The sequence below is a fragment of the Erinaceus europaeus genome, chromosome X (genome assembly GCF_950295315.1).
Source record: "Erinaceus europaeus chromosome X, mEriEur2.1, whole genome shotgun sequence".
Taxonomy (NCBI): Eukaryota; Metazoa; Chordata; class Mammalia; order Eulipotyphla; family Erinaceidae; genus Erinaceus; species Erinaceus europaeus.
In genome coordinates this window covers 99,119,538-99,141,220 of record NC_080185.1, presented here as the reverse complement: position 1 = coordinate 99,141,220, position 21,683 = coordinate 99,119,538, and the positions used below count along the sequence as shown (strand labels likewise).

At 44.6% G+C, this 21,683-nt stretch overlaps 1 protein-coding gene across 3 annotated transcripts in view; it reads right to left on the bottom strand.

Annotated features, from left to right (window-relative positions):
- SRPX (sushi repeat containing protein X-linked) overlaps positions 1–21,683 on the bottom strand; it is a 100,527-nt gene that overhangs the window by 21,622 nt on the left and 57,222 nt on the right. For 2 of the 3 annotated variants that reach the window (XM_060182629.1, XM_016188190.2), the window contains exon 2: positions 5,551–5,610. The exons of the other annotated variant lie outside the window; for it this stretch is intronic. In XM_060182629.1, coding sequence (XP_060038612.1) covers positions 5,551–5,610 — 60 coding nt within the window. The remainder of the gene's footprint in view (positions 1–5,550; positions 5,611–21,683) is intronic. 3 annotated transcript variants of the gene reach the window in all.

Below are 21,683 nucleotides of genomic sequence, written 5' to 3'. Positions count from 1 at the left end.
CCGTGGAGGAAGCCGGCACTGTGTTGTCTCTTCCCCTCTCTGAACAAAAAAGTGGCTTGGGGTGGTGAAATTAGGGATGATGAGGCCACGGTTCCTCATACCCTCCGTTCCCCCAAAAGAAAAATAGTGTTTTTCAGCTTGCAAAAGGACTGACAGTATTAAATCTTACTAAATCACCTGCATTTTTACCTTTTTATCATCTTCCCCTGTTATCGTTGCTTCACTACAGCCTCTAATTTTTTTAAAAAATTTTTAATTAAAAAAATTAAAATGGGGAGTCGGACGGTAGCGCAGTGGTTAAGTGCACGTGGTGCGAAGCGCAAGGACTGGCGTAAGGATCCCGGTTCAAGCCCCCGGCTCCCCACCTGCAGGGGAGTCACTTCACAGATGGTGAAGCAGGTCTGCAGGTGTCTATCTTTCTCTCCCTTCTGTCTTCCCCTCCTCTCTCCATTTCTCTCTGTTCTATTCAACAACGACGACAACAATAAATACAATAAAATAAAAGACAACAAGGGCAACAAAAAGGAAAATAAATAAATTAAAAATTAAAATAATTTTTTAAATTATTATTAAATAGAGACAGAAATTGAAAGGGATGGGGAGGTAAGGAAGGAAAGAGAGAGATGCCTGCAAGCCTGCTACACCACTTGTGAAGCTTTCCCCCTGCAGGTGGGGACCAGGGGGCTTGAACCTGGGTCCTTTCACCATGGCCTCTTTTTCTGTTTCCCTGTCAAGCTTTCAGGACTGTCACAACACCTCTGCCATGCCCACAAGCCAGGTGCCAGCCCAGATCTGACTGCACTGGAGGAACCTTCTGTGCTGTGGTGTCTTTTTCCTTGTGTTTTCTTTCTATTTGAAAAGGTCAGCTCAGAGTGCTGAAGACCCGACAAGGACAAAAATAAAAATCGGTTCATTGCCAGGCTCTCTTGCCAGCTGGATCCCCTTTGTTGTCTCTTTAGTGCCACCATCTCCGAGGCCAAACTGTGGACTCTTCGGCTGGGAGCTGAGCACTCTCCAGAGAGAGAGAATCAAATGTGGAGGAGAGTGATATAAGGTGGTAGCGGTGACGAGAAGACTGGGAGAGGCGGTAATGAAGACATGGTAAGCTAGTCAAGTCTGGTGGCAGCATGCTGCGCAATGTGGCGGGAAGCCTGGGCGCACATTCTAACTGCACCATCTCCTAGTAACTCCTGACAGCTCACTGCATGTCATCTATAAAAGACAGAAGTGGATGAAACCATTTTCAAAGTCCCATCTAAGGAGCCTGGTGCAGTGGAAAAAGTCTTTGACTCTCAAGCAGGAGAGGCATCACTTGTGCCAGAGTGATGTTCTGGTTCCCTCTTTTTCACTATATATATATTCTGGGGGGGCAGTAGCACAGAGGGTTAAGCACACATGGCTAGAAGTGCAAGTACCAGAACAGGGATCCCAGTTTGAGCTCCCGGTTCCCCACCTGCAGGGGGGTCGCTTCACAAGCGGTGAAGCAGGTCTGCAGGTGTCTATCTTTCCCTCTCCTTCTCTGTCATCCCTTCCTCTCTCCATTTCTCTCTGTCCTATCCAACAACAGCAGCAATAACAAGGACTTGGGTTTAAACCTCCAAGTCCCCACCTGCAGGGGGAAAGCTTCATGAGTGGTGAAGCAAGGCTGCAGGTGTCTATCTCTCTCCCTACCCTTGCCCTTCCACTCAGTTTCTCTTTGACTCTATCCAAAAATTAATAAAATAAAATATTTTCCACAAAAAAAGCTGAAAACACACCTCACAACTTCTGAAATTTGGCCTGAGCTCAGGGGCTAACAGCAGTCAACACCCTGCCGTTCTTAGCACACACTAAGGTTTTCTTCTCTGCAAACATGCCCAGGCCAAACATTCCAGGCCAGCAGGTACACTCTAGAGTAGGCTGCAGATACATGCATCGCAAAGTCATGTCTTTCAGTATATCACACAATCAGATGTTTCTCCTAAGTTCGGAATCTTCTCCTCCCGCTGGCGGTGCTGGCTGCATGTCAAAAAGCTGGCTTATCAATTTGTGTATGTGTGTGGGGGAGAGGATCTTGGTTCATTTATCTGCACAAGGACTTTCTTTGGGATTACTTTCACAGACAAACCTTTGAAAGGTTTAACAGTCCTGCTGCATGAGTAATTAAAATATCAGAGGGACTTGAATCTGAAGTGCACACAAGCACCACGAGTTAAATTAACAAAACGTTAATCGAGGGTTAGAGACAGGGAGCTCTTACGCTACTTCAGTTAAGACGGGGTTTACTAAGGGAGAAATCTAAATTGATTATCCAGGAGAGCTTTCCCTCCCCTCCCCTCCCCTCCCAGGCCAGTGTGCTAAGCCTAGATTTAACCACAGTTCCTGGGGCAAACAGTGTCAAGTCACAGACTAATGAAGAAACACTAGCAAGCTCTGGAGGGTAAATGAAAATATCTGGATTTTAGGCCCAAATGTAATGTGTTCTAGCAACTCCCCCCTTCTAATCTGTGGGCCCTTCATCTGCAAACAAAGGCTAACAACACTAGCTCCCCACTTTCCTTAGCGTGGAGACATGATAACGTTCTAAGCAAAAGTCAAAGGTAATGCCTGTTATAGGTCCAGAACACAGAGAATGTTAGATTTCAGTTCTGTCTTGCACTGAAATGTAATTCAAAATCACTTAAGGGGGCCAGACAGTGGTGCACCTGGTTGAGCGCACACATTATAGTGCTCAAGGGCCTGAATTCAAGCCCCCTAGGCCCCGCCTGTAGGAGAGAAGCTTCATTAACAGTGAAATAGTCCTGCAGGTGTTTGTCTCTCTCCTTATCCTTTTTAAAAATATTTTTTTATTTTAATGAGAGATATATAGAGAGAGATCAGAGCACTGCTCAACTGTGACTTATGGTGACGCTAGGGACTGCACCTGGGACTTTGGAGCCTCAGGCATGAACATCTTTTTGCATAACCATTATGCTGTATCCCCCAATCTCCTTTTCTTTTATTTTTAATTATCTTTACTTATTGGATAGAGACAGACAGAAATCAAGATGGTAGGGGGAGATAGGCAGAGAGGCAGTGAGACACCTGCAGCCCTGCTTCACTGTTTGTGAAGCTTTCCCCCTGCAGGTAGGGACCAAGGACTTGAACCTGGGTCCTTGTGCACAGTAACATGCACTCAACCAGGTGCACCACCACCCAGCCCCTCTCCCCTTCTTTATTACCCACTTCCCTCTCAATTTCTCTCTGCATCTATCCTAAAGAAATCTAAAAAAAATTTAATCACTTAAGGAGTATGTAACTCTGTGCTGGACACTGTGAAGGGATCTGAAAATCTGGAGCAAACTCCTCCCTCAATAGTTTGGTTCCAATTTTTGAAACTAAGGAAAACTGACCAATGAAAACAAGTTCCTGTGGCCTGGGAGGTAGCACAGTGGATAAAGCATTGGACCCACAAGCATCATGCTCTAGGAATTGAATCTGTTATCTTTCCCTCCCTTTTTCTCCTAAGTAAATATATCTTTTGTTAAAAAATTCACAAGAAATATTTATTCTTTGCCATTCCAGACATATTCCAGGACAGGGAGCTATTCTGTTGATCTGGTCTTTCACACTTGCAGTATTGCAAAGCGAGAATGAGTACATGTGTGAGGGCACTGTACAACTAACTGTACACATAAAGGGGTGCTGCGTCTTAGGAAGATTGTTTTCCAACAAGAGACACAGAAGAAGAAAATATTTTTAAACTCTCAATTAAGAAGTATAAGAAATTAAAAAAAAAAACTGTACCTCAAATATCTATGACGTGTTTGGGTATTGCTTGAGTGATTAATTCCTGGAACCGTGATGATAGGAACTGTGGGTAGGAATGAGTATTTACATTCTTAATATATAAGAAAATGTGAAATATAGTGGGGAACACTTTTGAACATAGGCACCAGTCATTATGTTAGAAATGATTGTGCGTGCAAAGATTCACTTGTGTGGAAAATAACTAAAGAACTCTCTCCGGTTGTGGGGTCAAAGGAACACTCCTGCACTGCTGGAGGGAATGTCAACTGGTCCAGCCTCTGTGGAGAGCAGTCTGGAGAACTCTCACAAGGCTAGAAATGGACCTACCCTATGATCTTACAATTCCTCTCCTGGGGATATATCCTAAGGAACCCAACATATCCATCCAAAAAGATCTGTGTACACATATGTTCTTGGTAGCACAATTTGTGATAGCCAAAACCTGGAAGCAACCCAGGTGTCCAACAACAGATGAGTGGCTGAGCAAGTTGTGGTCTAGATACACAATGGAATACTACTCAGCTATAAAAAATGGTGACTTCACCATTTTCAGCTGATCTTGGATGGACCTTGAAAAACTCATGTTAAGTGAAATAAGTCAGAAACAGAAGGATGAATATGGGATGATCTCACTCTCAGGCAGAAGTTGAAAAACAAGATCAGAAAAGAAAACACAAGTAGAACCTGAACTGGAATTGGCATATTGCACCAAAGTAAAAGACTCTGGGGTGTGTGGGTGGGGGGAGAATACAGGTCCAAGAAGAATGACAGGGGACCTAGTGGGGGTTGTACTGTTATATGGAAAACTGGGAAATGTTATGCATGTACAAACTATTGTATTTACGGTCGAATGTAAAACATTAATTCAGGAAGAAAGGAAGAAAGAAAGAAAACTCTCTCCAACAAAGGCTGGTCAGTACTCCTTGGGTTTTCCTCTAACTTAAAAAAGAGTGAGGCAATGTCTTCTTGCCAGAATTTGGACGCCCTGGGCAAAATGCCCAAATGGAACCTTATCAACCAATTTTCTTCCGTTTTCCCTTCCACTGTAAAGGGAATCAGACTCAGAGAGAAACACGCTAAATCCACCTTCACTTGAGAAAATGACTCACCAGTAGAAATATTTGTGGCTATACTTACCCACCTGAGCCTGTATGCAAGGTTCTTGATTACACTTTTTCTACCTGCTGGGGATGGACTGCTGGAAATGTGCAGAGATGGAGTTTTCTATCATTAAATTCAAGTTTCACGGGGCAACACACTTTACTCATCATTTCAGGAGCCAAGCTGGGCTCAGAAAGAGCACAATGAAATCAGATTATGAAAATCAAGTTTTCCCGTTCTCCATTCATCTCAGTACATCAGCAGCTCAGTGTCCAGATTTGACCGTGGTGGTTTATTCTGGACGGGCCCGGCTGTAATGTATGAATCAGGCAGAACTCAAGGGCTTGATTTTCATTTTCATCAGCTAGAACTTGGCTTGGCAAGAATAAGGACAGTAAAGAAACTTCTGAGAATAAAATGACCACGGGGTGCTGAAGGACAGCACTCCAGAGATTTCCAAAGGCTTTCTGTTTTCTTGGTTTTGACTCATGATATTTATAATGGAAGCATATGTATATTGATTTCAACTGCCCCACCCCCACCCCCACCCCCACCCCGAACAGGTAATCAGAAGGGAAATCTGTTGTCTGGTCACTTTATTACAGTCTGCTCTGCAGAGCAAAAGGGCGAGTTGCCTTTGGCCTCAGCGGGTCCCCGTTAGCACATAAGCAAAGCAGTCACCTTTATATCTAGCGTGTGAATACCCGCCTCCATCGTCTTCTAGCGCTGAGTCTCCCGATCCTACAATAAAAAAAAAAAGAACAGAAACTGCAGCAAGGAAAGCCACCTGGTATGAACGTGTCTTTTCAAGCACTGCTTTGGCACAGTCCATGCAAGAGGAGTGATTAGAACGCAGAGCCTAGAGGAAAAGCTTCTGTGGCCATTCGTGAAGGGACAGGGAGCCTCTTCAGAGTGAACCTGGCTGGGCTGAGGCTCTGGGTGGCCAGAGCCAATCCAAATGAGCCTCAAAGTGTTTTGAAAGGACCACATGCCAACTGCGATCCGGCACTGGGGCTAGTGAGAGTCAACTTCACTCTGAGAAGATGCCAGTGGAGAGAGAAGGGTCATGCCAGGGGAGATGCAGTAAAATGTGTGACTCGGAGACAACCCACAATTTCTCCCGCAGTAAAAGGCACCCGAGTACAATGGGGTGTTTGTGGTCCCTGAAAAGCTGTTTATTTTGTAAAATAAATGTGGGTGGCAAACAAGGAGGTGAGCCCAAGTGCCTTTATCTCAATGACAAAAAGAAATGTAAAGCCTTCTTCTTATATGCATAGGAAATAAAGGTCAAAATCAAAGAGCTAGGGGTCAGGTGGTGGCTCACCTGGCTGAGTGCATGTTACAATGCACAAGGACCCAGGTTCGAGGCCCCAGTCCCCGCCTGCAGGGGGAAAGCTTCACAATTGGTGAAGCAGTGCTGCAGGTCTCTCTCTGTGCCTCACCCTTTCTAAAGCACCCCTCCCCCTCAATTTCTGGCTGTCTCTATCTAACAAATAAAGATAATTTTTTTAAAAAGAAGCCTGAATGGCAAGAAAAAAAATCAAAGAGCTGGATGCCTGTTAAGCACTACTCAGCCAAGAGCTTGCTATGGTAAAGTTTCTTAAGGAGTCTAACTCTCCTTGAAAACCCCCACCTCAGACAGAAAAGTCTATGTACATTGTTCAAATTCAAACTCATCAGGAAGCTGGGGATGAATCAGCTTAGAACACTAAATATTGAATTCCAGAGAAGCAGTGAATCCATCTTTTGAACAGTTCCAAGTGACATGCTTCAAAACAGCATCTTCAATTTGGAAAACTTTTTCTTCAGACTTCCTGGTCTGATCACCCTCTGTTGCACTGAAACCATGTAGGTCGCCATCTTGTTAACATATTTACCTATTGGGACCTGCAGCCATGGCAGACAGGGTTACTCTCTACTACGAGGTTATTCAAATCCCTATACAGGGAAAGTAACGGCTAGTGGTCGGTCGTTGCTCCACTTGTGGGAAATGGTGAGTACTGAAATTGAGATGGAGAGGTAGTAAAGGCAGGACCATGCCCATTTGGAAAGGGTCTCTCCCTAACTGAAGACACACACTTCTGAGTTCCGCTTAGCTCTAGGTTTCTTCTCCTGTCTAACCACTACTCAGACAAGAACAAAATCCAGACTGTTCGTTATTCCATTATCAACAAGTGAACATGAAAACCAGAATTACCGTTAGGAAAACCATCTAGCTACATGAATCGAAAGCCTATTATATTCAAGCCCCATGATCCAGTCATTCCACTTCTAGGAATCTGTCCCAAGGAAATAGTATTAAATATAGGAAAAAAATTTTACACATGAAATTTGTTTCAGTCTCATTTATAACAGCAAAAAAAAAAAATGAACAGACCAAATACTCATTATAATTAAATAATGCCATAGTATATTCGTTGACTATTATATAATCTAGTCATCAAATGTTTATAAAAAGACGCAGTAACAACAAATATAAGAATGTACAGAAGTGTCCGTTATAATAGGAAGGGGGGGAAAGTGCTACAGTGAAATGATGTAAATGGTGGGACTTTCAACATTAAAGCAGACAAATTCAAAATAAACAATGCACAGAAAAGACTCCATTACTGGGTGTTTTTCTTCTTCATTTCTAGATTTTCTACTATAAACATGGATGACTATTTTCATAATAGAAAGGTAACTTTATTAAGCAGGCTTGAAACCCCAAGAAGCCTAGTTTCCAAAACGTGTTTTGAACATATTAGGAATGTTTAAGAATCTACTCTCTCCCACCAGACCCTGCCACCACTTCTCCATACTCATAGTTGAACTGGAACTCCTCTAAGAACTGTTGGATCTGGGGGCCGGGTGGTGGTGCACCCAGTTAAGCACACATAGTACTATGTGCAAGGATCTGCACAAGGAACAAGGAACAGGGTTTGAGCCCCTACCTGCAGTGGGGATGCTTCACAAGCTGTGAAGTAGGTCTGCAGGTGTCTATCTCTCTCCCTATCTCCCCTTTTCTCTCAATTTCTCTCTGTCCTATCCAATAAAATAGTGAAGAGAAAAAAAAAAAAGCAAAAAATGGCCACAGGGAATGGTGGATTCATAGTACCAGCACTGAGCCCCAGCACTAACCCTGGTGGCAGAAGGGAGGGAGGAAGGACGGAAGGAAGGACGGAAGGAAGGAAGGAACAAACGAAATGTTGGGTCTCCAACTCCATATAGCACATCAGCAAATATTTAAGACACCAGTCTCCAAGTCACTGGGTCTCCATAGTCCGTGCAGGCAGAATGCAGCTCTGGGCTTATCCCTGGCTCTAAGCAAAGAAGACAACTGCCCCATCTTGGGTTCTCCGGGGAGTAGATTCTGCGAGTTCAACGCACAGGATGTTTGCTAGGGATCAACACTTGTGAAAGTGGAAAGGAGGAAGCAGGTTTGGCTAGAGGGAGAAGTCTAGCTTTGAGATCAGCCCAATTACAGACAACCTCTGGTATGAATTCTTTTCTTCTCTTTAAAAGGCCTTCTTGTGTGAAGAAGAGCAAAAGAGGACAAAATAACTCACCTGGACAGTGCACCCGCTTTGCCGTGTGTGGCCCAGGCTCGAGCCTGACCCCCATGCACTACGGCAAGTCTTTTTGCTGTGGTTTTACCCCGATGTCTCTGTCTCTTTCTTCCTATCCGAAGAGGTTGGTTGGAAGCATTGAAATTCTGGTGATGACAGAGTAAAGCCAAATAAAGTAAAATATGAAAACTAAGAGAGAAAAGAAAGAAATAAGGAAGGTAACACCTCATCACAGACCCCTGCGAGCGTCAACCCGGCTTTGACCTAGCACGTTATGATCGGGCCCTCCTCAATCGCTATCGAACAGGCCATGGCCGGTGCGCCGCTATGTTCCATCGCTGGGGGGCCAGAGACGACCCGAACTGCCCCTGCGGCTACAGACAGACTATGACCCACAGAGTCAACGACTGCCACCTCTCCAGATTCAAAGGAGGTCTCGAAACTTTACATCAGGCTCAACCTGACGCTGCTGACTGGCTATGGAAGAAGGGCAAACGCTAGAAGAAGGAAGGTAACTAAAATAAGTAAGCTAAAGAAACTGCCACCACCAAAATGAGCCCAAGAGGATATGGTGCCTCCATGTAACAATGCAGGCTCCTGGAACAAGAAGGGGGCACTAGGTAAAACCCAAGGAAATATCAATAGACTGTGGAGTTGTGTCAGTAATAACGTATTGCTATAGGTTCATCAGCTGTGACAACTACATCATGCTAGTGTAAGATGTTAATGATGGAGGGCGATGGGGTGAACTTTATGAGGACTCTCTATGTATCTATTCAATAACATTAAAGCTAGGGGCCGGTGGTGGCACCATATCCTCTTGGACTCATTTTGGTGGTGGCAGTTTCTTTGGCTTATTTATTTTAAAGATGGAGACAGACAGGCAAGAGTGAAAGCTTCCTTCAATGCATTGGGGGCCAGGCTTGAACCTGGGTCTCACACACGGCAAAGCAGTGTGCTATTCAAGCCGATCCAAGTAAGCTATTTCACCAGTCCTGTTTTGCTTCATTTAAAGCATACCACTTACACTTTATTTTTAGCAGAGAAGATAGCATGATGGTTATACAGAAGACTTTCATGCCTGAGATTCTGAGATCCCAGGTTCAATTCTGGGAGGCACCATAAGGCAGAGCTGAGTAGTGCTCTGGGAAAAAAAAATCATTTGACACAAAAATTTTCAGAGAGAGATATGGAAAAGTCAAAGTCATGATGACTCTAAGTGAAAGAATCTCCCCTTGTCCAAGATTGCTCCAAGGGTAGGCATGAAACCAAGTATTGGTCAATGCCAAAAAATAAGTCTCCTTGGGGATGGAGTGGAGCTACTGGGGAACGTTTTCTCCCTGGCAAAAAAGGGGAGAATTTGTGGGGCCAGGTAGTGACACGCCTAGTCGAGCACACATGTCACAATGTACAGGACGCAGGTTTGAGCCCCTGGTCTCCACCTGCAGGGGGAAAGCATTGCAAGTAGTGAAGCAGTACTGCAGATTGTCTCTGTCTCTCCCCCATCTCCCCCTTCCCTCACAATTTCTGTCTCTACCCAATAATAAATAATTTAGAAAATGCTAAAAAATAATTTTAAAAAGTGCAGTGGCTACAGCAATAGACTTAGAAGCATGAGGTCCTGAGTTTGATCCCTAGCATCAAATATGCCAGAGTGGTACTGTAGTTCGTGTCCTCTCTCTCTCTCTCTCTCTCTCTCATCAATTAATAAAATATAGTAAATAAAAGTGAAAAGGCAAAGAAGCGAGGGACAAGAGAGGAGTTTCCCAACAAAGTATTTTTCTAGAGGCCATCCCTGTAGAATTCTGGTGAACTGAGGGCTTACTGTGGCCCGGTTTGAATTAGCACTGTTTGGAAAGAATGTTCCAGTGCTTCTTCCACTCAAGTACAAATTCTTCATTGGCACAGAAGTCTGAAACTCAGAGGCATGCAGGATTCTGTCCCTCTGTCATACCTAGAGCCAATTCCATTTATAATTCTGCTCTCCTTGCAGAAAACTCCACCTAATCCAACACATTTTCAGAGAAACCGTCATGACTTTTCCAAGTTCAAAGAAGGGTTTTCTGGGTCTACTGAACCTTACCCTTTCAATTGGACTGCTCAGGCAGATATCATTTGTGAGACCCAATCATATGTATGTATGTAAGTGTACACATACGTATATGGTGATTCAATAGTGATTTCCAAGATCATAACATAACAGGGGTATAGTTTCACACCACAGCCTTCACCAAAGCTACGTGAACCCACCCTCATGATAATCATCACAGCTTCTTCAATGTCGTAGAGACAGGTCAGCTCCTTTTTCGGATGAGACAGAGAGAAGCAGAGAGATGGTAGCACTGTTTGTGAAGTTTCCCCATGCAGATGCTCCCATGTGGGAGCCCAGGGCTCAAACCTGGGTCCTCAAGCATGGTAACGTACGCACTGGACCAGGTAAGCCACTGAAGGCTATGAGTCTACGTTATTTCTAGAGATTTGCTAGAGAGAGAGAGAGAGAGAGAGAGAGAGAGGGAGAGAGAGAGAGAAATAACACCACTTGGCACATATTTTTCTGGGGCTCAAACTTAGGATCATACGCACGCAACTCCTGTGCTCTACCACTACACCATGGCCACTCAGTAGATTTTAATAAAGGTCTGTGACGGCCATATATATATAATGAGCTATGATTTTACATCATTCTTAATCAAGAATGCATGTTAGATACTGTGGCTCTAGTTCAAGACCACTGCAATCACACAGACACCTACTGAAGGGGGCTGGGAGGTGGCATACCTGGTTAAGTGCATATATCACCACAAGGAAGATTCTGGGTTCGAACCCCTGCTCCCCATCTACTGGGGGATGATTCATGAGTGGTAAAGCAGGTCTGCAAGTGTCTATCTTTCTTTCTCCCTATTTATATACCCTCCCTTCTCAATTCCTCTCTGTCCTGTCAAATAGAAAACAGAAAAAAATGGGGGGTAATAGCTGCTGGGAGCAGTGGATTCGTAGTGCTGACACTGAGCCCCAGTGGTAAGCCTGATGGCAAAAGAGAGAGAGAGAGAGAGAGAGAGAGAGAAAGAAAGAAAAAGAAAAAAAAGAAAAGATAATACCTACTTAAAAAAGTCCATAGAAGTGGTCTGGGAGGTGGCGCAGTGGCTAAGGCACTAGACTCTCAAGCCTGAGGTCCTGAGTTCAGCCCCCGATGTAGAAGAGTGATGTCTGGTTCCCTCTCTCTCTCTCTCTCTCTCTCTCTCTCTCTCTCTCTCTCTTTCTCTCTATCTTTCATTAATAAATAAATAAAATCTTTAAAAAAAAAGTCCAGGGAGTCAGGCGGTAGGTAGCGCAGCAGGTTAAGTGCGCATGGTGCAAAGCACAAGAACCAGTGGAAGGATCCCAGTTCAAGCCCTTGGTGTCCCACCTGCAGGGGAGTCGCTTCACAAGCAGTGAAGCAGGTCTGCAGGTGTCTATCTTTCTCTCCCCGTCTTCCACTCCTCTGTCCATTTCTCTCTCTGTCCTATCCAACAACGACAACATCAATAACAACAACAACAATAATAACTACAACATAAAAAACAAGTGCAACAAAAGGGAAAATAAATATTAAAAAAAATTTTTTTCTTTTGGTGGTGGGAATGGTGTTTATGTACACTCCTAGTAAAGTGTAGTCATATAAATCACTAGTTAATTAATATGAGAGGGGGAAAATTAATTGTATGTCTCGAAGTTTTTAAAACACAGACTGAATCTTTTTAATATATAGGCTGTGTATTTGATATGCAGACTCTCTCAAAAGCCTAGACCAAGTAGATCAGAAGCAACCAATAGCACAGCTATATACAAGATACTGGGTACTATACCGCAAACCCTAACAAAAGGACTTTTCAAAGTTAACCCAATTACCAAATAATGTGATGGTAACACTAACTATCCATTGTCTTTTTGAACCCTAAGACAGCAGGAACCTCACATCTCCACTATAGAGCCTATATTTACCCCGGTCCTGGAACCTTAGGATAGGGCCCACTTTCCTACATGCCTCTCCCAATCCATATCAAATAATATTGCATCTGTCGATCACAACTTAATCAACAAAACGATTGCCACCTCAACATGCTTCAGCTCAGACTGTGTCCAGAGACTTCACGTGTGGAATGACAACCCTTCAGCTTCATTACTCGGGTGAGACCTTTCCTTTCCTAGTATTCTCTAATTCCATCCAAGGTGGTTCACTTTCTAACAAAGTCCCAAAACCTAGATATAGACCAGGTTCTGTGAGAGAGAGCATATGTTCACATGTATCCATAAACTAGTGCAAAATCTATACCTGAAAGCAGAAGTACACTAGAGTTTGCAGTGAGTACCCCCCTAACACTTCCTCTCTATTATTCCAACCTTTGGGTCCATGACTGCTCAACAATTTGTTTGGCTTTGTATGTTAACTCTCTTTTCAGCCACCAGGTTCCAGATGCCATCAGGATGCTGGCCAGCCTTCCCTGGACTGAAGACCCACCAATGTGTCCTGGAGCTCTGCTTCCCCAGAGACCCACCCTACTAGGGAAAGAGAGAGGCAGACTGGGAGTATGGACCGACCAGTCAACGCCCATGTTCAGCAGGGAAGCAATTACAGAAGCCAGACCTTCTACCTTCTGCAACCCACAATGACCCTGGGTCCATGCTCCTAGAGGGATAGAGAATGGGAAAGCTATCAGGGGAGGGGATGGGATATGGAGATTGGGTGGTAGGAATTGTGTGGAGCTGTACCCCTCCTACCCTATGGTTTTGTTAATTTATCCTTTCTTAAATAAAAAATAAATTAAAAAAAATTTTTAAAAAAAAGTCCATAGTATCTCCTTGATATTTGACTTTTTAGAATGGGACAGGGCAGATATATATATATATATATATATATATATATATATATATATATATATATATATATATATATATAAATTTATTTATTTACTTATTTCCTTTTCTTGCCCTTGTTTTTTTTTTTAACTTTATTTATTTATTTGTTTATTTATTCCCCTTTTGTTGCCCTTGTTGTTTTATTGTTGTAGTTATTATCGATGTCATTGTTGTTGGATAGGACAGAGAGAAATGGAGAGAGGAGGGGGAAGACAGAGAAGAGGAGAGAAAGACAGATACCTACAGACCTGCTTCACCTCCTGTGAAGCGACTCCCCTGCAGGTGGGGAGCCGGGGGCTCAAACCTGGATCCTTTTGCCAGTCCTTGAGTTTGGCGCCACCTGCGCTTAACCCGCTGCACTACCGCCCGACTCCCGCCCTTGTTGTTTTATTGTTGTAGTTATTATTATTGTTATTGATGTTGTCGTTGTTGGATAGGACAGAGAGAAATGGAGAGAGGAGGTGAAGACAGAGAAAGGGAGAGACAGACACCTGCAGACCTGCTTCACTGTTTGTGAAGCGATTCCCCTGCAGGTGGGGAGCCAGGGGCTCGAACCGGGATCCTTAAGCCAGTCCTTGCGCTTCGCGCCATCTGAGTTTAACCCACTGCACTACCATCCGACTCCCCAGATAAATATATTTCTAAAAACCAAGGATAAATGCTTGTACTTATTAGATCATACTGTGTGGGTTTTCTTTTCTTTCCTAGTTAATTCTAGGCAGCGGAGCTCTCTAAGTTGGGGGCTGCAGTAGAAATGGTTTGTGTCTGTGTTATCCCTTTCTTCCTTCTTTTCTTTTGTTTTTGTTTTGTCTTGCTGTGCTTTGCTTTGACCAAAGCACTGCTCATCTCTGGCTTATGATGGTGCTGGGGACTGAACCTAGGACTTCAGAGCCTCAGGCATGAGAAGCTTTTGCAGAACCATTATTTTGTCTCCCCAGCCCAGTGCAATGCTATTGGTAAACCACTAGCCACACGTGGCTGTCGTGAACTTGAAAGATGGCCAGCACAGTTGGAGAACTGAATGCTCTTATTCCATTTAATTTAATTATATGTAACTGATTGTGTATGCCTTGCAACTACCACACTGAGTAGCATAGGTCTATATTTAGCTAAAAAAAAAAAAAAAAAGTCCATGGAGATAAATCACATCTCTGAATTGTTCAGTGATGAGAACCTTGTCTAAGGCACCTACATAAATCATACCTACCTAGTGTATGATTCAGAGCTGGTAGTTAATAACTGTTGGAAGGAATGAGAGAAATCTGCTTTAGATTTCTTATGGCATAAATCATGTGTCCTTTTAAAAGATTTATTCATAAATGAGAGAAAGAGAGAGAAGTGCATAGAAAAAGAACCAGAGCATCACTCTGACATATGTGATGCTTAGCACCAAGCTCGAGACCTCATGCTTTTGTTTTTGCTGAACTCGGTGCCTGCACGATGACTCCACCATTCTTGGCAACTTTTTTTTTTTCATTTTTCTTTTTGATAGAGGGTAAGGCAGAAGGAAGGAGAGACACAGAAGACAGATAGCTGCTGCACTGCTCTACTGCTCATAAAGCTTCCTCCTGCAGGTGTGTGTGTGTGGGGGGGGGCTAGAAGCTAAGTCTTTGTGCATGGCAACGTGTGCTGTGACGAGCGAGCCACCACCAGGCCCTGAGGACTCCACCTACCAGGTCACAAACCATATGTCTATATACTACATTATGTCCGCAAGGGTCTATTCCTACTCAGTGAACCCTCAGATTAGAAATCTGATTTGTGGCACTACTAAAAGGAGGGAGGGAGAGGGAGAGGGAGAGGGAGAGGGAGAGGGAGAGGGAGAGGGAGAGGGAGAGGGAGAGGGAGAGGGAGAGAGTTTCCTTGCCTGAGAGAGGGTGTTTCCTTGCCTCCAGGATTATTGCTGGGGCTCAGTGCCAGCACTACAAATCCACTGCTCCTGGAGGCCATTTTTTTCCATTTTATTGGATAGGACAGAGAGAAATTGAGAGAAGAGGGGGAGAGGGAGAAAGAAAGAAACCTGCAGACCTGCTTCACTGCTTGTGAAGTGTCATGTTATCCCACCCCCCAGGTGGGGAGCCAGGGACTTGAATGAAGAGAGATACCTGCAGCCCTGTTTCACCACTTGTGAAGCTTTGCTCCTGCAGGTAGGGGACCAGAGACTTGAACCTGGGTCCTTCTGCACTGTAATGTGAGCGCTTAACCAGGTGTGCCACCGCCTGGCCCCTTTTTCACTATTTTTTAGAGCACTCATTATAATCAGGAACCTCAGTGCTACTAAAGCTATCTAGGTTTATTGCCTCTAAACCTTCTTGTAGGATTAATAATTTAGAAGACCATATTTTAAACTCTTTTAATTACCACCAGAAAAAGCCACATACTCAATCCTCTCTAGTAAAACAAATTACTGTCAAGTCTAGTTGGAGTGCAATGATGAAGTTAGATGAAGTTTTCTTTGGGAAAAAAATGACTTGCAGATTCCAAATACCACCAGAGTCTATCCCTTGGGGCAGAATAATTCCTGTATACCTTGACGATCTATAAGAGACAGAAAGCTATTTCACCGCTGTGAAATATGACTTCTGAGCCTCTCACATTTTTGTGGCTCAGCCAAGAGTCTATATTTGAAGACTTATCTAAGAGAGGGTGAACAGAGGGAAGAGCAGTACCCCTTTCTCCCCCTGGGGCATACTTGCAAAGATGTGTGAGCTGGAAATTCCTAAGATAGGGGGTGAGCATGTGTGTAAGGCACTGAAAAAGTCCAGATGTGATTCCACATGCCGGGCTGGCAGAAAGGATGTGCTCTGGTATGTCCTGGCAAAGATTCCAGACAGAGGGATGTCCTGGAGCTGTGTATAAATCTGTGGATTTTAGGGAGTGGAGCAGAGAAGGTAACGTAGCTTCTCAAGAACATCAACTTCCACTCTGTGACATGAGCCCAGAATAAGTAGACAGAAGACAAAACACTGTAAATGAGTCAAGTGGTAGACTAACACATGAAAGCTCAGAAGTGAGAAAGGTACACAGAGGAAGATGCCTGTCCCCAGTGGTGCAAAGGGATCCAGAAAGATCCATCTGAATCCCTTGCTAGTCACTGCAAAGAGACTGAAGGAAGTGCTAATTGTGTTTTCCTTGAGGGAGAGAAAATATTCACTAGAGTGTTCAGATGGGGCAGGTTGGGTTTATACCTTTATCTCTCATGTTCCCCTCTTCTCTCCATCGCCATTCTAAGCCCCTCGCATGTGCCAACCACCATCTGGAGTAAGAGCTTTCCAACTTCAGACACAAGATAATGGGTCACAAGAACTGTTTTCATTTTACAGGGCTGGGGCCCCACACATGTAGGATTCCACCAGTCTGGGCTGCTTTATCGTTTAGATACATAGAGACAGGGAGGAAGAGATTGGAGCTTCTCCCGTTGCCATAACCCCTCTCCCGCTGCCCCTACCGTGTGGTGTCAGGGCTCAGACTATAGGTAGCACACATGTGTCCTATCTGATGAGCTATGGCCCCAGTCAACTAGTATTTTCATCATGAGATAGACTTGGAAACATCAGCTCACACTTTAAGAAGGATGACTAGCACTTTCTGAGTGCTCTGTTTCTATGGCACAGCTGTATGTGTGGTGTGTCTGCTGCCCGGCATTACGATGAACAGCAGCCTTGTTCTCAGTGTCTTGGTTTGGACAGGAAGTGATATATACTCACCTTACTAACAAGCCGCAGTGGATTCTCTCTCTTCCTATGGGACTGAGTCAGAATAACTGGAGAAAACCATAGAGAATAGTCTTGGCAATTCTTTGGTTCACCCTTCAAAATGAAGATACCTGACTATCTGAGAGAAGCTTCAAAGGACAGCTCCAAGCTTTTATTTTTGTTTTTCTTTTAACCAGAATACTGCTCAGCTCTGGCTTATGTTGGTGCTGGGGACTGAACCTGGGACCTCAGAGTCTCAAGTACAAGAGTCTTTTGCAGAGCCATTATACTATCTGCCCAGTTCTAGCCCATGAGATTTCAAAGTGGAACCACATTTCCTCCACCATCCCTGATCCTCCTCTCTGACAGGATGAAACTGGAGAATAAGTCTTGAATGAAGTTACAGCTATCACTGACTGTGCAGCCTTGACTGGGAAAGCAGCTTTTGTTCTCCAATGCTCCTCTGTAAAAGGTGGGTGGCATTGGTAGGAAGAACAGTGCAGTGCATAATGCTCTCAAACATTCCCTTCAAACTCTAGTTAGGGGCCCTGTCCTCAAGTGAGTCAACTCTTTTTACTAGTACTGAACAGTATGGTGCAACACTTGTCTTCATCGGTTACTTTTCGCTCCCTCTGCTTCTGTCATTTCTCAATGCAACAACCCAACAAGGCATGTATCATTGCAGGACTAGACATGTCAGCCTGGGAAAAGACTTTGTGCATAACTGAACTCTCAGCTCTGAGAATGGAGTAAATATCAATCACTAACTTCACCCACTCAAGTAGGAAGGCTGGAAGCTTCTTCACAGACCGGGTGCCGGTAGCCAACCCCCTCCCGTCTCCCATCCTCCCATATCTCCAAACTCAGTGGCCAGTCACCTAACTCAAGTTGGACGTGCTAAGATCGACCCAGTCTGGAAAAGAGAAATTTCCCACGAGTGGTCATCCCACTTCCGGTTATCTTGTCCATCTCCAAAACTCTCTCCCTTTACACTGTCTGAACTGGAAGACGCTTTGAAGAGGGTTAAACCGGGAACAGCTGCTGGCTATGATAACATCACCCCAGAACTCATTCTTAACCTGGGTCCCGCGGCAAAGAAGTGGCTCGCTTCATTCCTGTCCCACATCTTGGAATCTGAGTCTATGCCCAAAGTTTGGCGTCGTGCGAAGGTTATAGCGGTTTTGAAACCAAAGAAAGACCCAACACTGGCCGCCAGCTATAGACCAATTTCTCTCCTCTCCGTGTGTTACAAACTCCTTGAGAGGCTGCTTCTGTCACGTATTTCTCCTCTTACAGAGAAATTCCTATCACCCGCCCAAGCTGGTTTCCGCCCAAGCTGGTTTCCGCCCAGGAAGATCTACCTGCGAACAAGCCCTGGCCCTCTCAACTTACATTGAAAATGGATTCCAGAAGAATTTAAAGACGGGTGCTGTCTTTGTTGATCTCACAGCAGCCTATGACACGGTCTGGCACCGTGGTCTCCTAGTCAAGATCTCAAGATGCCTGCCTCCATGGGTGGCCAACACTATATCGTTTCTTCTCCAAAACAGAAGATTCTGGGTGCATCTGGGTGACAAGTCTAGCAGATGGAGACCTGTCTCAAGTGGCCTCCCCCAGGGCTCTTTTCTGGCTCCTACGCTATTTAATATTTACATCAATGACCTCCCAGAAACTTCTTCAAGGAAGTTCATCTACGCCGATGACATCTGCTGTGCAACTCAGGCATCCAAGTTCGACATCCTCGAGGAAACACTCACAAAAGACATGTCTCTGATATCTGATTACTGTAAAAAATGGCGACTAATCCCTAGCACTGCAAAAACGGTATCATCTGTTTTCCATCTACACCATGCCTTGGCCTAGCGTGAGCTTAATGTGCAACTTGACGATACGAGAATCCGGCATGAAGCCCAGCCAGTCTATCTTGGCGTTACTCTCGATGGCACTCTGTCATTTCACGAACATCTCATAAAAACTGCAGCAAAAGTGGGCGCGAGGAATAACATCATTGCAAGACTGGCCAGCTCCTCATGGGGCGCGAGCGCTTCCACACTACGATCATCATCTCTGGCATTATGCTATTCCACTGCAGAATACTGTGCCCCAGTATGGTCCGTAGCCCCCATGTCCACTTGGTCGATTCCAAATTATATTCCTCCATGAGGATAATTTCTGGAACCATCCATTCCACCCGGGTTCCATGGCTGCCAGTTCTTAGCAACATCGCCCCACCAGATATTCGTCGGGATGCAGCATCATCTAAGTTCATTTCCCACGTCTACGCTCGACCGGACCTGCCAATATACGCGGATATCTTCGCCCACCCTGTCCAACGCTTGACGTCTCGTCACCCAATCTGGTCCCCTACACCTACACTGAACTTCTCTGTTCCAGACTCTTGGAAACAGAGTTGGCAGTCAGCTGAGGTAAAGAACAAACACCTCATCACAGACCCCTGCAAGCGTCAACCCGGCTTTGACCTAGCACGTTATGATTGGGCCCTCCTCAATCGCTATCGAACAGGCCATGGCCGGTGCGCCGCTATGTTCCATCGCTGGGGAGCCAGAGACGACCCGAACTGCCCCTGCGGCTCCAGACAGACTATGACCCACATAGTCAACGACTGCCACCTCTCCAGATTCAAAGGAGGTCTCGAAACTTTACATCAGGCTCAACCTGACGCTGCTGACTGGCTGCGGAAGAAGGGCAAACGCTAGAAGAAGAAGAACTAAGAACCAAGTATCGAACCCTTCTGATGACAAGTCTCATGTGATTTCAAAAGTGCTTGTTTCTATCTTTATTTATGCCTTTGTACCTCTCATCTGAAAAGCCCCCTCCCCAGCACTCTCTTCCTGGTTTGAAAAGCTGTTCCAATGTCTGGTTCCTCTAGTTTTTCTGTCTTTTCTAATCGCTATTCTGAATTTCATTCACATGGATCTGCTCTGTTCCCATTTTTGGAAACAGCACTGATCTTCTATTGCTTTGGTTTTTCAGAAGCCACTTTCTGATGTGTGTGGGCTGTCATCTCAGCTAAACATCAAACTTCCCAGTGAACATGGCTGGCTTCTGTTTCCCCCTTCTGCCTCAAATAAAACTGAGCATAGTTCCCCCTCCACTGAGAGGCCCTCAAAAACTTCACCAGGGTCAAAACCAGACACCCAGCTCGCTCCTCAGCAAAGGTTGTACTTATAAAAAACAAGATGCTGTATTTAGGATTAAAAAATGCTGCCTGATGAAGCTCCAACTGGTACATCATTCTTGGAAGGAAACTGATAGTATAATTTACCAAATTCTGGCACGTCATGGGAAAACTGAGAACAGGATTCCCTAAAAAGAGACTACAAACAAAATTGCAGCAGCATGTGCTGAGAATGACAGGCAGCAAGCCTTAAATTAAGCTACTATAAGGGAGCCGGGCATTAGCGCAGCAGGTTAAGTGCACATGGCGCAAAGCGCAGGACAGGCATAAGGATCCCAGTTTGAGCCCCCGACTCCCCACCTGCAGGGGAGTCACTTCACAAGCAGTGAAGCAGGTCTGCAGGTGTGTATCTTTCTATCCACTTCTCTGTCTTCCCCTCCTCTATTCATTTCTTTCTGTCCTATTCAACAACAACGGCATCAATAACAACAATAATGAATAAATAAATAAATAAATAATTAAGCTACTATAGAGGATTTTAATAACATAGATGAAATGAGAGTGAAAAGACTCTCCCAGAAAGCAGCCCTTAAATGGACAGTTGAGACTATATGGTTTCTTCCTTCTGGAACATTCTCTGCTTCCCTGACAGGATGGGGCACCAGTACCCCCTGGGTGAAAATTCCAACTTTGCTTGAAGCATTTTTTATGGATGATTTCTTTAGCCAGCTCTGCCAGTGGTAAAAGATAGAACTGTTTCTTTTCTCAGTAACTTCTCGCTTTGATTTTGAAAGCATCCATTTTCCATTCCATGCCCTTAAACTGACAGTTACACATTGGATCCTGTCAGTTATTATTAGCATCCCTGGGAGGCTCGGGTGTGAGGGGATGGAGAAATAAAGTGGAGCTGAAGTGACAGCAATTGTGGTTTTCAAGATGCTATTCTGTGGGCCGTGCAATGTCTGCTGGGAAAAGTTTATCCCAGGTCCTGATGCCTGGTGCTACCACTTTCTAAGTGAGATGGGTATCTACTGTGCCCTTCTGAAGGAAGAAGCAGGGCCTTTCTTTTGGAGAAATGTGTCATTCCTATGTGGTTCCACTAGGGATGGTTTTATCTTCATTTATAACCCTTTGACCACTGAGAGATGATAATCACATGAACCAAACTAGGAAGTCCTTGAGAGACTTTTTCTCCAGTGGTAGAATAAGGAACACGTGAACCCTACAGTTGCCAGTGGATAAAGTTCAATCTTGTGTAGAACGCTCACCTGAGAGAAAAGCACCACAGATAAAACTCAAAAAGAGTGATCCTACAGTACTTGGGGCCTTGTCTCTAGTATCCCTTGGGCCTACCAAAGCCTCACAGATCTCACTTTGCCAAAGTTGATTCAGGATGGGTTTTTGTTTCTTGTCAAGAGTCCTCCTTTATACACTATTGGTGTGGAATGTAAGTAGGTGCAGCCATACCAGAAAACAGTATGGAGCATCTCTAAAAATATTTAAGGGTGGGGGGGGGGCGTTAAGCACACATGGCAT